The sequence below is a fragment of the Trachypithecus francoisi genome, unplaced genomic scaffold, assembly GCF_009764315.1.
Source record: "Trachypithecus francoisi isolate TF-2019V2 unplaced genomic scaffold, Tfra_2.0 Lachesis_group0, whole genome shotgun sequence".
NCBI classification, from domain to species: Eukaryota; Metazoa; Chordata; class Mammalia; order Primates; family Cercopithecidae; genus Trachypithecus; species Trachypithecus francoisi.
This window is the reverse complement of record NW_022681453.1, coordinates 91,468,654-91,484,766: the sequence shown is the minus strand read 5'-3', so window position 1 is coordinate 91,484,766 and position 16,113 is coordinate 91,468,654. Positions and strand designations below refer to the sequence as shown.

The 16,113-nt window shown below is 35.5% G+C and overlaps 1 protein-coding gene across 1 annotated transcript in view; it reads left to right on the top strand.

The window, feature by feature from the left end:
* Nucleotides 1–14,673, top strand: part of EPHA6 (EPH receptor A6) — a 941,507-nt gene extending 926,834 nt beyond the window's left edge. The window contains exons 16-18 of the mRNA XM_033211549.1: nt 1,354–1,547; nt 13,303–13,452; nt 14,481–14,673. Coding sequence (XP_033067440.1) covers nt 1,354–1,547; nt 13,303–13,452; nt 14,481–14,595 — 459 coding nt within the window. The 3' untranslated portion in view covers nt 14,596–14,673. The remainder of the gene's footprint in view (nt 1–1,353; nt 1,548–13,302; nt 13,453–14,480) is intronic.
* Nucleotides 14,674–16,113: the final 1,440 nt, after the last annotated feature.

Sequence of the window (16,113 nt, the reverse complement as noted above, 5' to 3'; positions counted from 1 at the left end):
TTCCTGAAGACATTTTGTTCCTTTTTTTACAAACAGCCTCTAACATAAATTAAGAATATGTTAGAGTCATATCCAGTAGTGTAAATTTAAAAAGAAATCAAATTGCATTTTTATATTTCTGGTTTTTTTTTTTTTTTTTTTTTTGAGAGGGACAGAGGAGTTAAATTTTGCCTGTCTTTAAATATTAGTCTGTTCCTCTGTTTTCCAAACTCAACAATGGTGACAATAAACACTTTCTTTTGTCTTTTCCTCAGAGATAAGAATAAATGTTCACATGAATACTTTTGAACATTTCATAAAAACCTAGGCTACATAAAATTCGGGGTCAGTATTATCATATTGCTAGGAAGGTGGAACATACACTAAACAGATGAATTTCCTGCCTTATCTTGTGATTTCCTTAAGTACCAAGAAAAATAGTTACTGTTATCTTGTTACTCTTAACTTTGGTCTCTTATACAGATTCCTTTCCCGAGAGCTGCGCTGTTCCATAGAGTAGCCATTAGACACATGTGACTATCTACATTTAAATTTAAATTAAATAAAAGTAACTGAAGTTGAAAATTCAGTTTTTTCATTCTAGTAGCTGTATTTCAAGTGGTCATTAACCACATGTGACTGTGTGCTACCATGTTGTAGAGAGGGAACATTTCTGTCATCACAGAAGTTCTCCTGAAGCACACTAGCTCAGAGGACACTCAAGCTCATGCTCCTATTGCCTTATAGCCTTCAGTTAGCCAGTGATAGCATATTAAGGATTAAATGACCTTACGAGTTATAGGAGTATGACTTGTTAATCAGGTCAGTGTCAGACTAAGGGAAAACTAAATGTAAGAGAATAGGAATTAAATCAGTGATGAAGAAAGAAGGAATGACAGAAACAGAATACATATTGACATTATTATAAAAGGATAAAAAATGACTCAGGAAATCAGGGCTTCAGCAGACTTTTTCTTAAAATTTTTACTTAAGACATTTGTTGTATGTAATTAGCACTAAATGCATCAATCACAATGCTGACTTTCTGATGTTCTAATTGGGTTTTGAGATGTTCCAGCTAAGTCACACAAAAAAGTTATTTCTTAAGGTTGTAATGAACTTAACCTCCTCTATACTGGTAGCACATGTTTAAAACATATTTTCCTCTCATAAGGGTGAGCAGATGCTTTGGAGCTCCTTGCAATTTTTGTTCACAGCTTTTGTATTTATCCTTATGTAGGTCCTTGGACTCACAAGTAGTTGTCATGCTTACCATTATTTTGGCTTCTTCTGCTTGTATAAAAAGAAATTACAGCATAGCATATGTATTACTGCCTAAAAATAAGAGAGTAATCTGTATATGTTTGCATTTAGGTCATTCTGTCCATTGAAGAAGGGTACAGACTTCCAGCTCCCATGGGCTGTCCGGCATCTCTACACCAACTGATGCTCCATTGCTGGCAGAAGGAGAGAAATCACAGACCAAAATTTACTGACATTGTCAGCTTCCTTGACAAACTGATCCGAAATCCCAGTGCCCTTCACACCCTGGTGGAGGACATCCTTGTGTAAGAGGCATAATGTTGAGCTTTCTCCTCTTGACAATTATAGTTTCTTTCAGGGTATAGATAAGAATAACAGGTAAAAAGGAAAAAAAATGCCTTGATAACTGTCTAGTTGTTGACTTTGTAGAAACCGTATTTCATTTATCAGCAGAAAAAGATAATTATTAACATTAAAGTAAAAATGGACTCTTTTAAAACAAGATAACAGATTCCCCTTTTGTCTCTCTCTAATCTTTCTGAATTACTTTCTTTATATCTTGTCCTGTTTGGGTCTTTGATATTTACATAGCCTTTTAAAATTGATTGATCCTTCCTTACCTTTAGAAGTAGAGAGAGAGAGAGAGAGTGTCTGTGTGTGTGTGTGTGTGTGCAGCCCCTTTAATTTTCTTGCCTATTCTATGTTCTGTTCCTCAATTTGAAATGGCAAGCCAGACAGGGGCAATTTGTGAATCAGCCCAGAGGAAGGATCTTTCCTGCCAATGTGATCACACCTAGTTGTTGTTACTCTCCATTCCAAAAACCAGAAAAGAACAGAGAACAAGACAAGAAAACGGAGGCACTCACACACCATTTTGTAAAAGTCAGTAGACTTGAGAAGATCTACTCACCTCCCTGTGAAGTGCAATTATAAGAAGAAGCGTAGAAAAAAAAGACTATCTTCTATGTCTGAAAATACTACATTTTAAATATCATTAAGTTAAAAACATTTCTTTATTTAGGAAAAATTGGACTTGGAAATCACCAATGCATATCCAAAGCTCACCTTCTTCACTCAGGGGATGGCTGGGGGCTATTCAGACATTCAACTTCAGATCACAGGTTCAAGCCAGTGCAGGTTTTCAGTGACAGTAAGGCCGAGGCTCTTCAAGGACTATTTGAAACAGACCTCAGTTCACAGCAGAGCACTTAAGAGTTCACCTCTAAATCACTAATTGGCAGCCTCAGTAAAGTGAAGCCAAGCATGAAATAGCTAGAGATTAAACTATTACTCTGGCCCATCTTCCGTAAAGAAGTCCAACACAGGAAGCAGTAAAGGAAGGAAAGGCGCTTTGGATTTTATCATGAAAGCGATGGACAGCCATGGAAGGATTTTAAGCAAGGGAATAGCATGATTATATTTGCATTTCTGAAAGATCACTCTGGGGTGATTTACACTGTGAGTGCAAAACAAGGAACAAAACTGGAAACAGAGACAGTTTTAACGTTTTCAGTAAATCTAGAAAAGATCAGGACTTGACTTCTGAAATGGGAATGAGCTGGGGGGTCAGGAGATAAGAGAATTTTATTATTATTATTATTTTCTAATAATAAGTAATAGTAACATTTATTATTAGGAAAACCAATGCATCTTAGTCACTGATGGAATATGGAAGGATGGAGGAGAAAAAGAATCAAAGATGTTTGTCAAGTTTCTTTCTTATACAAGCTGGCTGATGGTATTACCACAGAGAGAGGGAGAGGCACAAGGTTTTGGAATAGAAATGAGACCATTTGGAGCATGCTGAGTTGCAGAAGCCTGTGGGACATCTGGACAGTTATATTTATAGGTTGAACCTCAGGTAAAAAGATCTGGGCTAGAGATGTAGATTTGAAGATCATCAGCATATAGATTGTAGCTGAAACTTTAACTGTACTTAAGATAGCCCACAGAGAATATAAAGAATGCAAATAAGTAGTGGAAAGGATGAAACCCTCTAATTTAAGATATGAACTGAACAAAAAGTACCCAAAGGAAACTGAAAAAGAGAAGCCAGACAAGTAATCAGGAAAACAGGGAAGAGCAGTATCGTAGAAGCCAAAAGAGGAGAGCATTTCAAGGAGTATAATGTCCAAGGCCTCACAAAATTGCAGTAAAATAAAACATGAAATGTCTCCACTGGATTCAGCAATAAGACATTCAGGTGTGCATGCACAACCTTTGGTACAGCATTTTCAATAAAGTTGTGTCAGACAGATTACAATAGAGGAAGAGTGAATATGAGCTCAGAGAAAGGAGCATAGTACCAATTTTTTTTCAAGAAACCTGTCTCTGATGAGAAAGAAAAGTAGTTAGAGGAAATGTTTCTTGGTTTTTGTTTTTCTATGAGTTATTGAGGTGACTTGGCATGCTATAGTATTGAGCAGAAGGAGCCAGTAGTGAGTCTGCATTAATGGAAGAGGATACTGGCATCTGTAAACTGAAATCCTTTAATCTGGGCCCCTCGTTGTGGTATAGAGTTAACAGAATCCACAATCAGTGCCCATCAACAAAGCTGTCTGACTATGCTATAGCTATAGAAGCAGGCATGTAAAAACCTTTTTGAAGAAAAGCAGGTAAAACAATTTCCTCTCTGCTTTTTCAAGATTATGAATGATCATGATATTTGGAAAATATTGATGAAGAATCTAAGATGAGAAAGTGTCAAAAAGTAACAGGGATCCAGAGGTCAAGTCAAGATGAGAGGGTGTATCTGAGGGCCAGAGGTCTGTGATTTAGTGGGCTGTTCAGCAGTCTAGTGGAAGAGCCCCATGAGTGGCAAGCTCTGCGATAGCACTGCCGCACGCAGGCCAAAAGTGGGGTGCTTTATACAAACTTGGCACCTTGATTCAATTCTAAAGTCTGATCTCTGGGAAACCAAATGGAAGTTTTTGTGACTGTTTTGCTATCCTTGTTTCTGACAAAGACATATGTGCTACTGTTTTTGCCATTAATATAATATACTTTTGTTTGAGAAACAAAAAGAATCAGTGTTCTAAGGTTCACACGCCTGAACCTTTATCAGCATTCTCATTTTCATAGCAGCCTGGATGGGTTCTCCTGTTCCACTCTCTTACCTCCAATACCACCCACCCACTCTGTTCATTATTCCAGAGAGCTGAGACTGTTTAGGGAGAAGAGACGTGGTAGATTAAAGGATAGCCATATTAGCTAAAGAATGCCAGGTTTGTTTTATGCTCATAAAACTGTGACACTGCTTCTCTGTCTCCCAAATCGCAGAGCCCAGTTGTCTGCCCCGGAGTGATGTTGGATTAAGGAAACATAACAGATGTAGAATTTCCATCTTTTCTCCTATATCTCTCAAACCTGAAAAGGAGTCCAGGTGTATAATCCACAGCAACACTTATCAAATTCTCCTGCACTCTCCTTTTCTGTAGCATCCCCAACCCCCAGATTTCTCTCATACTTATATGCTGATATTACTCTCTCATCTGCTAGGTCTCCATGGTTTTTATTCCATTCTAATTGCTTTTTTCTCAAGACTCACCTGAGAAGTTGTTATCCTTTCTGTTGACAGAGTAGTAAGAGGGGAAGAGATTAAAGTGACAGAGGGGATGAGGAAGGCCATGAAATCCACCATTTAATAATTTTATACTAACATATTGAAAATTTAATAATTTTATAGTAACATATTGGAAATTTCATAAACCTGTATCTGCAATCGTTCCTCTCAAAAGTCAGAGTACCTAAATTGAAAAAATGTTGGTCAGAGAAGGCTTTCATTATTTGGTGCAGCAGTTACCTTTTCCTTTCTGCTGATATTCTTGTGCCTGACACACTCCCATGGGAATATTCAGAGCTCTATGCAGTTCCCAACATACTTGCTTTCTCTCCTACTCAAGAAAGTATATAGATATACCATATAAGTGAATGTGGCAATATTATAAGCATAACCCTAAATTCAACTAACAGTAAAAAACTAGTTTGCAGGACCACTGTATTAATATAGGCAGTTATCCTTTCATAAATGTGAATTTCAAACTACCCTCACATTCATTCACTTTATAATAATGCCTTATAACTGCCTTTCAAATAATTATTTGTAGCTGTCATGTCATGCACAGCCCTTGGGAGAAACGACCCAGCTTAATGCCAAGGTTGTGTGTAGAACAGCATCTGGAGCAGTGCCTGGCCATGCACTTTAAAACACCTTTTTCTCCCTCTCCACTAATCCTCAGGACCAACCTTGTAGCTGCTCCCAACCCCAAGTATTTTCCCATAGAGTCCAAGATTAGGTCTGGGGTCCTATAGTTTAATAGCACAAAGTGGCTTGATAATTACATAGTGACCCTTCACCCAGTCCTACCTCCCCAACCCTCACCCACATTGTCTTACACATTTGTTCTGCATTGTCTTTAACCCTCGCCCCTGATTACTCCACACACTGAAGTCTACTGAGTGCACCAGGCTGTAGTCAGCTGGTCAATATCCTTTAGGACAGAGTTTCAATGTAATGGGAAAATAATGCTTTCTTCTAATCCCTGCTCCAGGTCCCCAGTGTGTCACTGACAAAGAATTTTACACATTGGGGGCTTCTGGACTATCAGCTCAAATGTGGTATCAGGGATGGGCATTACTTGTCCAGATGGACAATGCCAGTCTATGATAGTTGGCTACCTCAGAAATAATGCTTTGCCCAGGCCAAGACACCATATGTACTGTATATTGTTACTACCCACTGGGCCATAATTAAGGACCTTATAAGACTTTAGCTATTAGCAACTGCAACTACCAGCTTCTGTAGTACCTATTAGTCTATCTTGTAACTGTAAAGCACGTGGTTTCCAGCAATATGTGAACCAGGAAGGTAGGGAAAAGCCCATAACAATACCATTATTTAGAACCTCTTCTTTAAAAACTGTGAATAATGCTGTAAGACTGAATAGTACTCTCTCTCTCCACGTAGCAAATTATGCACCAATAATGCTGTCTTATGAATACAATAACGTCCAACATTTTGATGTTAAATTTTCTACCCATTTTGAGAAGATTTTGTTCAATGCCACCTAGGCAATACATAATCAGCACTTGCTAAATTGTTTATCGCTATACACCAAGTCACAGACAACCTGTTTTGATTCTTGTTGCTGGCACTTTTAAATATGCTTTTCATGACAGATAAATAACTAGCTGGCCAAAACCAATGTTGAAATTGAATAATAAGCAAAGTTTTGTGGAAGGAAGACAGAATATGAAAGATGTATCAGGAGATTTGAAACTTCCACCTGCCCGTTAGAAAAATCTAAATTCAGCCAGGCTCAGTGGCTCACATCTGTAATCCTGACCCTTTGAGAGGCCAAGGTGGCAGGATCACTTGAAGCCAGGAGTTCACCAGCATGAGCAACAAAATGAGACCCCATCTCTACAAAAAATTAAAAACTAAAATTAGCCAGGCATGGTGGCACATGCCTGTGGTCCCAGCTACTCGAGAGACAAAGGTGGGAGGATCGCTTGAGCCCAGGACTTCAAGTCTGCTGTGCACTATGATCGTGCCACTACACTCCAGCCTAGAGTGAGACCCCATATCTAAAAAACGAGAAAAGAAAAATAGAAAATTCCTATAAACTGCTGGCACAAGATCTTTATAATATAATGTCAATACCCATATTAATACTGATACAAACCCTTAATATATATTATCAACAATAACTATGACTGCCTTTTGTTGAGAGCCTGCTATGTGTCAGTTGTGGTACTAGGGGCTTTTATTGGTTATATCACTTAATCCTCACTGATATTATTCCCATCTCTCAGACACGGAAATGGAGACTTAAAGAGGCTAACTTTCCCAAAAGTACACAGCAATAATGAGTAGATCAGGAATTTGAAGGCCACTGACTCCAAAGTCCTTGTTCTTTCCAGTATACAACATAGAATCACACACAAGGGCAAGATGTTTGCTAATACAACCCTGCTTCAAAAATATGATTATAAGAAAAGGGGGTACATTTTCACATGTCCAGATAGATTTTATCTGGACTAGTCAAAATTCATAGATGGAGTCTATTAAAATTCAAAAAACAGTTTTTAGTGGAGAGCAGCCTGTTATTTTATGTCCCAGTAGGCAAATAATAGAATGTAGAGAATATGACCTTAGTCATGGGAATAAATAGAAAATACATAGTCCATATATCCCCGAAACACCCTCCTACAATGCCCAGCCACTTGAAGAACATTACTTGAAAAAGGAAAGTAGTAATAGCAACAATATAGAGAAATGAGAAAAATATGGCAGTAACATCACATAGTTCCAGAATTACGTCCTCAGACATTTCTGTAGATTGAATTTTTCTGGTGCTGGCAAATATGTTTTACTTCTTTTTCTCACTATGGCAGACATTACTAATCATCACAACACTCTCGTGCCGAGCCCAGACGCTGCCTTAGTATCCTTCTCATGACCGCATTTTGACAACCACTGCCAATGAATTGCAGTTGGCATGTGACATGAAACCTATTTTCTGATCCTGGATTATTTCCTCACAAAAGCAGGCTTTTCTTGAGGTTCAGGGGTCTATTACTCTGGCCGTAGGAACCATGTGCTGGGTACTCTACTGGGAATTATGGGGAATTTTTGTAAGTATTATCCCTGCTCTGCATCTGTTTCTCTTAATGTTCAAACATATCTACAACTTTAAATTTTACTTTGAAATTTTAATTTTCATTCCTTCATATTTTTCACTAGTTATCAGCCTTATTTCTGTTTTAAACAGTCTAACTCCACAGTGTTAAGGACATTAATTATTTTTTGTCAGTCTTTTATTTTCAGTAAGTCTTCAATTGTTTGTTATTTATATGATTATGTAAACATAATAAGGCTGATAACTAGTGAAAAATATGAAGGAATGAAAATGTTACCCACAAGCACAAAATATCTATATCTATATCGATATATTTCTATGCATTTGAGGTTTTATAGCCCTTTGAGTAAAATTACACTTTAAAAATGTTTTAAATATCAAAATTCTTTCATTAATTTAATGTGTTCAAATTGAATGTTAGCCTTAATTGTAGAGAGAACTTTTTAAAAATATATGATTAAGTAAATGCTTCTTCAAAGGGTATGTAGATAGTGTATGTAAGACAAAATTATTTCATGCATTAAATGGATAGTGTGAAGTGTAGTCCCTGAGTCACAAGATGAGGAACTCATGTAAAAGCAGCCATATTGCATTAAGTCAATGTGCTGTTGTGGCTCTAGGTCTGGTTATAATTGTAGGTGAACCCTTAACCTTATGCTACCCAACTCCACCTATCACTGCCTCTTTCTCCACTCTGAAACCTATAAAGACAGAATAAACAAACATTTTCACAATAGAAGGAATAATTTAAATAAACAGCATATTATTTAATAAGTTGACAACTATATCAACAGGTACTTATTCTTCTAGGTTCTTTATTTATTGGAATGAAATGAAAATATTCATCATGAATCAGCCATCATGTTATGGACCAAACTTTTCTGTAGAGAATTTAATATTTGAGTCTGAGTCATCATGTATTTAATGAATTCCCAGAATGTTTTCAGCGTTATGTGAGTGCCTACATAAAATAGAAAGATGTGTTCCTGCCATCAGGGGGTTTTCACTTATTCTTTAAAAAATTCTTCTGGCCGGGCGCGGTGGCTCAAGCCTGTAATCCCAGCACTTTGGGAGGCCGAGACGGGCGGATCACGAGGTCAGGAGATCGAGACCATCCTGGCTAACACGGTGAAACCCCGTCTCTACTAAAAATTATAAAAAATTAGCCGGGCGAGGTGGCGGGCGCCTGTAGTCCCAGCTACTCGGGAGGCTGAGGCAGGAGAATGGCGTGAACTCGGGAGGCGGAGCTTGCAGTGAGCTGAGATCCGGCCACAGCACTCTAGCCTGGGCGACAGAGCGAGACTCCATTTCAAAAAAAAAAAAAAAAAATTCTTCTGTCTTATGAATTTTTCCCAAAGAAGTTATTCAATTGAAACAAAAGGAAACATGCTCTTAAACTACATACTCACGTCTACTAAAAGACTGTTGTTAGCAACCTAAGAGTCTAACTTTAAAAAATTACAAATTATTAAGCATCCACATATAGAATATTATGTACCCATTTGAATATGAAGACTGTTGAAACATGGGACACATTCATGAATATATGAAATGAAGGCAATATAAAATAAAATGGACCCTATCTGCACATTTCTGCTAATCATATATACATGTACGAGCTAGGAAACAAGAAGTGTTAGAGTGTAAGAGAAGAAAAACCTTTAAGCATGTGAGGGTGTCTGTCATATTAAAACAGAATCTTAGCTTGCAATAGTGTTTCTCAAAATAGAACCTTTCTTAAATCATTTTAGTATGTCCATTACTATTATATATTTATATGATGAATATGAAACATGGAAAACTTTGAGGATAAAACACTTCTTGCCTTTTGATGGTAGTATTAATATACATTGATGACACATCTAAGGAACTTCTAAGTTAAAATGCTAGCACTATTGTGAACTCAAAGGACTCATTAGAGTAAAAGCTTCTGGACTCTTACCAGAGCTATTCATTTTTTAACATATTTTATTGTATTGAAATTTTATATTTATTACTAAACTGTAACATTACCTGTAACACCTATGCTCCAGCCCTATTATCTAAATTGACCATCATTATACCTGAAATTTCCTAATTCTAGCCCTATTCTCATTTTTCTGAGGAAAAAGTTGATCCTTGACCTTCTATTCTACAATAAGTATTTTTTTTAAATGTGAGCTGCAGGTTTTGCTGTAAAGATATTTCTCAGGTGGGCAGTACTCACTAATCACCAAATAGCACAAATTTCTACATGCTCAGCAAATAGCACACTAAATTTATCATTGTACATGTTTGATAAGAAAGGGCATTATTGTTTATTAGGTAATATTCCAGAGAATTCATGTGAGGATAATGGTACCAAGCCCTCGAAGCCAGAAAATAGCAACATTTTTCAACTTCCTTAGAAGATAAGGTGAAAGAAAAGTTATTGCACAGTGGCTGTGAACAATGAGGGAATCCTGACCTTACTAAATCAACTGCCAAGGCAGTCGTATAAAGGCCAAAGAGTAACTAGGTCACTGAAGATGTGTGGTGAGAAAGGGAATTATGGTATTGAAGCATTCTGGAAGCAAACAGTAGATGCTTTTCAACAAGGGAAATAGGCTATTTAAGTCATTTAATATACAGAATGTCCTTCCATGACCTTTTATACTAAGGACATAAAATTAGCAAGTTACTTTTCCACTCACCAGATATATGAAATCATGAAATTACAAGAGTTATTCCAGTGTTATCTCGGTAGAGAGAAGTAGAAGTCATCTGACTATGTCGGTGCATCGAGAATGACATAGGAGTATGAAGGGAAAGTCACTTTAATATATTCTTTTAATTTTGTTCAGTTTTAACAAACTACTTTGACAAGTATTTAAAAGATATGAGAGTCACGTTATTTTGAAATAAGACATTCAATTTTCTAACATGTGATTTTATTAATGTTAACAAGCAACAAGGATATCCTGGTCATTTTGATATTTAACCTCTTGGCCAGTGAAGTACGGTATATCCCCTGAAGCTGGTCAAATAATTTAGAAAAATAATATAGAAACTATTCTGAATTCTCTTACATATTTACAATGCACGTTAGAGCAGTGAAGACTCTGAGAAACACTACAACTTAAAAATCTGCTTCACTCTGTTTGCCATGGAGACCTTTATTATTTTGTATTTTACGTATGAATTTTTATTTGACAATATTCATTAACATAAACACCTCTAGAAAACTTTAAATAAATACAGCAACAATTCAAGTATTTGCTGGTAGATGCTATGATAGCTTTCCAATCTTTCAACATGACTGACCTTTGTTTTAGGTCAAATCATGAATCATTTTGTTGTTAATTAAAATGAAACAGTCCACAATCAAAATAACATTGCAATCTGTAGTACAGGAGAAAAGAATGCAGCTTAACAGCCTCCAAATAGGAAATGTAATGGAACTGAGTAGTGTTAAAAAGGACAGAAGTCACTGTTAAGGATAACCAGACCCAATACAGAGTACAGTGTAATCAATCACAAGGTATATGCATTTAATTTATGTTAATTCCAATCATACATAAAGAGTACAACCCCACCCTGTCATCTCTGTTCACCCCACCTCCACCTTCAGCTAGACCTCAGTTTAGAAAAAGGTAGGTCAATGTAGTAATAAAAAGGAAAACCAAATAAATGAATTCTAGGCCTTTAGTAGGGACTTTATGCTGAATTCCAAGGGCACCTTTCAGAATCTTCAGGAGTTGTACCATATACAACTTGTGCTCCTAAAAGACTTGGGTCCTAGTGACTTTAGGCTGATTTAAAGGATTTTTAAGGGTAATTTTAATGGTTAGGGAATTACAGTTTTTACCTTAAGTATTAACCTTAGGACCTAATTCCCATATTATTAGTAGAACAATACCAGGGTTATATAGCATGTATATGCCCTTCTGCTTCACAGTAGGGGAATTCTTACTTCACATGGTTTAATCATGTGTGCTTGTAGCTTATCAATTGCTAGTTAAAGCTGAAGTAGTTCAAATGTGAATGGTAAAAATATTTTGATAAAATAGTCCAAATATGAACTTTAAAATCTATGCCTCTACTTGTCTCTGTACATTCTTTCATTCTTTAACTTTATAAAACTTTAAAAACAAAGTAAATGAAAGGTGGACTAATTGCAATATTCCAATAAAAATAACTCAGTGATTCACTTCTAATAAGGAAGTTTTTCATTACTTAGAATATGTAGATTTAACTCAAACACTAAACTTTTTTAAAAGATTGTTACTGCTTTACTAATTAATATAAATTACAGATCTAAGAATTCTTTAAATGATATATTTATTACCCTAGAGCTTTAGTAACACATTTATTAGTATAAAAGCACTTTTACTACCAAGTATTTTTTAAAAATGCAAAATATTTTAATGTGTATTTTAATGTAATTATGTAAAGAAACTAATACAATTTATTGTCAGAATGGCTTAAATACACAATTCTGAGTTACTTTTACCATAATTTATAAGATTAATTCTGTTTTTATTCTCTCTGACTTAAGCTATTATATATAAGTATTTCATATATATTGCATATAAATGTGTATGTATATATAAGCACATGTATACCCTAGCCTTTCCAAAGTAATACCTTTATACTGCCCCTTGCATCAGATCTGAGAAACAAAAATAAAGATTGCTATATCATTGCCTTGTTAACCCAACCTAACATTGATTTTGTGTTGTTTTGTGTCTTATTAATATCTGTGCATTGGGGACATTACCCTATGCTTGTATGGGTGTAAATCTTATTCATGCAATAGAACTCTGTGACAATAAAAATTACATTTTAACAAATGATAAATTATTACTGAATGTTTGAGAACAGATAAATGGAAGTTTGATCAATGAATTCACCATAAGAAGGGGAAGAACTATCACAGCAAATGTAGAAAAGGACATGGATTCAGGGGTAGGTCAGACAGGGGAAGAATGAACATCCTGTGGCTAGTTACTCTCCTTGTGGGGACAAGGGATGGGCTATTCCTTAAGTTTCAAAACACAATTTTATGCAAGAGAAAAAAGTATAAGAAGAAGAGGGATAGCAAGATGTGAGTTCTCTCAAGATCCGTCATGAAAAAATTAAAAAGAAAAAAAATCAATATAAGGCCCGGTCGTAGTAGCAAAAAGCACAAAAAGCAAAAGTGTTCCACCAGATAAGTCACTGATTTGATAAATAATTTTTTAAAGTGATTGATTTCAATAAGATAGAAAATCAGAGGCTTTTAAATGGAGAAAACATTAGATGTAAGAATATTGTAAAAGGAAAAAGAAAATTCCATGATTCATGCTTTTTTTGGCTTTTAAATGCTCTCCATGTTTTGTTTTGTTTTGTTTTGTTTTGTTTTGTTTTGTTTTGTTTTGTTTTGCTTTGCTTTGCTTTGCTTTGTTTTGTTTTCTTACAGAATGCCAGAGTCCCCTGGTGAAGTTCCAGAATATCCTTTATTTGTCACAGTTGGTGACTGGCTAGATTCTATAAAGATGGGGCAATACAAGAATAACTTCATGGCAGCAGGGTTTACAACTTTTGACCTGATTTCAAGAATGAGCATTGAGTAAGTGATACTGGGGTTGTTACTGTAACTAGATGCCCTGGGGATTATATGTTCAAATGCTGTATCAAGAACACCTTTCCTTAGGCTAGTAGGTAATTTCCAAGTATTTTCTCACCATTTCTGACCATCATTCTAGTGAAAGTTGGACCTTACACTTTTAACTATTATTCTTTGAAAGAATATATTTAATTCAAATAGCTATTTAAAATATTTTAAATGTTTTCTAAAATGCATGTTACTCTCATCCAAATCATAGACTTTATGTCAACTTAATTTTACCTTGGCAAATTTTACTCACATATATTAATATTGCATAATCAATTCCTATTACCTTCATCAAATTAATGCAATATGATCACGTCATTTTCAGAGCTCCTTCTAGATATTAAAATGGTCAACCATTTTCCACCGTCTCAAAGATTGTCCTTTGCGTACATGCAATGAAGATATTTAACATATGCTTAAAAGACTAAATGGTTAGGTTGAACCATATTAAAGTGCCATTGTTTTAAGACAGTAATGGCAATTTCATACAGTACAACATTTCATACAGTACAACATAAGGGCAATTTTTCCAGATATCAAAAACCCATGAGAAATCAAATGGAGTTCACATTATACCCTCCATCCTACATACTCACCGTTTTGCTAATACTGTTGCAAATGTATATCATTACCTAAATTATATAGCCTTTACACCTATGAAATATCTGAATATTACATAAGTACCTGTGTATAAAATTGAAAAATACATATTGTTACATCTGAGATTAACTTTACGCATTCTGTGGATCCAGAGAAAAGGAAAAAAGTAACAAACTTTTGCTGCTCATCTAAATCTCTGCTTAACAAGTAAGCCACACCATTTTTTGGCAACTGTGGCAGGGTGCTTATTTAATATATTTACATATTCATTTTATCTCACATGCTTATCAGATCTAAATGTTCATATTCTGTATCTCTCTCTCTCTCTCTCCTCTCTCTCTCTCTCTCGTTCTCGCTCTTGCTCTCGCTCTCCTCTGTCTCAGTGACATTAGAAGAATTGGAGTCATACTCATTGGACACCAGAGACGAATAGTCAGCAGTATACAGACTTTACGTTTACACATGATGCACATACAGGAGAAGGGATTTCATGTATGAAAGTACTACAAGCACCTGTGTTTTGTGCCTCGGCGTTTCTAAAATGAACGATATCCTCTCTACTAGTCTCTCTTCTGATTCTCCAAACATCACTTCACAAACTGCAGTCTTCTGTTCAGACTATAGGCACACACCTTATGTTTATGCTTCCAACCAGGATTTTAAAATCATGCTACATAAATCCGCTCTGAATAACCTGCAAGTAAAACCCTGGCCCACTGCAGATTATCGCTACGCAATGGTAAATAACTCAGCATGGATGTGTAAGTTTGTATAAGCAGTATATGGGAAGTGTTCACGGACTTAATCTAAAGAAATTTATCCAGGTGGGGCTTCCTTAGTGATGTATGTAGAGTTTGATGGTAGATGAGAAAGAACTAGTTAACCTTTCTTTCATGTTTTGTGATCAAGTAGCTTCCAAATTGACATAAATGTTTCATTTTTAGATAATTATATTCAGCTCTATTGGTTGTATTGTTACTTTACTTTTTAATAGTTTAACTGTTGGTGCCTGATATTTTTAGAATTATTTGCAGAAATGACCAGTGATATCATGTAATGAATTTTTGTGAGGTATGACTATGATGAGAAGGGGGTTATTAGGGAGGGAGAAAAAAATACTGTGTTTATAAATCATCTGAGGCTGGGTTTGTCAATTTTTAAAAAATTAACTTTATAGTGTCACACATATTTCATAGTAGGTGGTAGTTTAAAGGCTTTTCACCTCTAATTTTATTTATTTATTTATTTTTTACTAACTGTAGTATATTTCTCTACTACCTTATGAAGACCACTCCTGGAAAGACCGAGAGTGACTTCATTGATCTAATAATGGCTTTCATAGAGAAAAGCTTGGGATAAATCCATGACTATTCCCTTTGTGCACTGTCACAAATTTGCAAAAGCAATTATCAAAGCACTGAGAAAATTAGTCATTCTCAGTAGAATTGCTTTGAATAAAATACATTAGATTATACCCTTAGATTTAATGTAAAATTATTAATTTAATTTAAACAGAACTTTATGATAGATACATGGTGGCCCAAGGAAATAAACATACTTAGCTGACCATTTGGTATCGGTGCATTTTGCAAGTTAAAGCGTTCTTATGTTTTCTTTGCAAAAATAAGTTACATGAACATGCTGAGCTCTTTTCCAAACCTTCTAAGAAATAAGTATGAATACTCCAAGGAGTAAACAGATCTTACACATGAGCATAGTGTGTCAACCTGGGTCCAACATACAGTTACATAAAAATGAGAACACAGCTAAGATATGTTGTTGTCATCATCTTCTGAGAGGCTTAAAAAACAAAGGTAAATACATATTTTAAGTGATTTAAGCTGAGTTGGCTTATCAAATTAGTGCTATATCTTATGAACAAATTAAATTATAAAATCAGCTGCTCCCTGTTAAACTAAAAAAAAATGATTACTGTTTTAGGTGGAAGAGTAAGTAAAATGTGTTGAGGAAAAAAAACAGAGTAGGTTGTCTAAAGATACTGATTTAATAAATTAG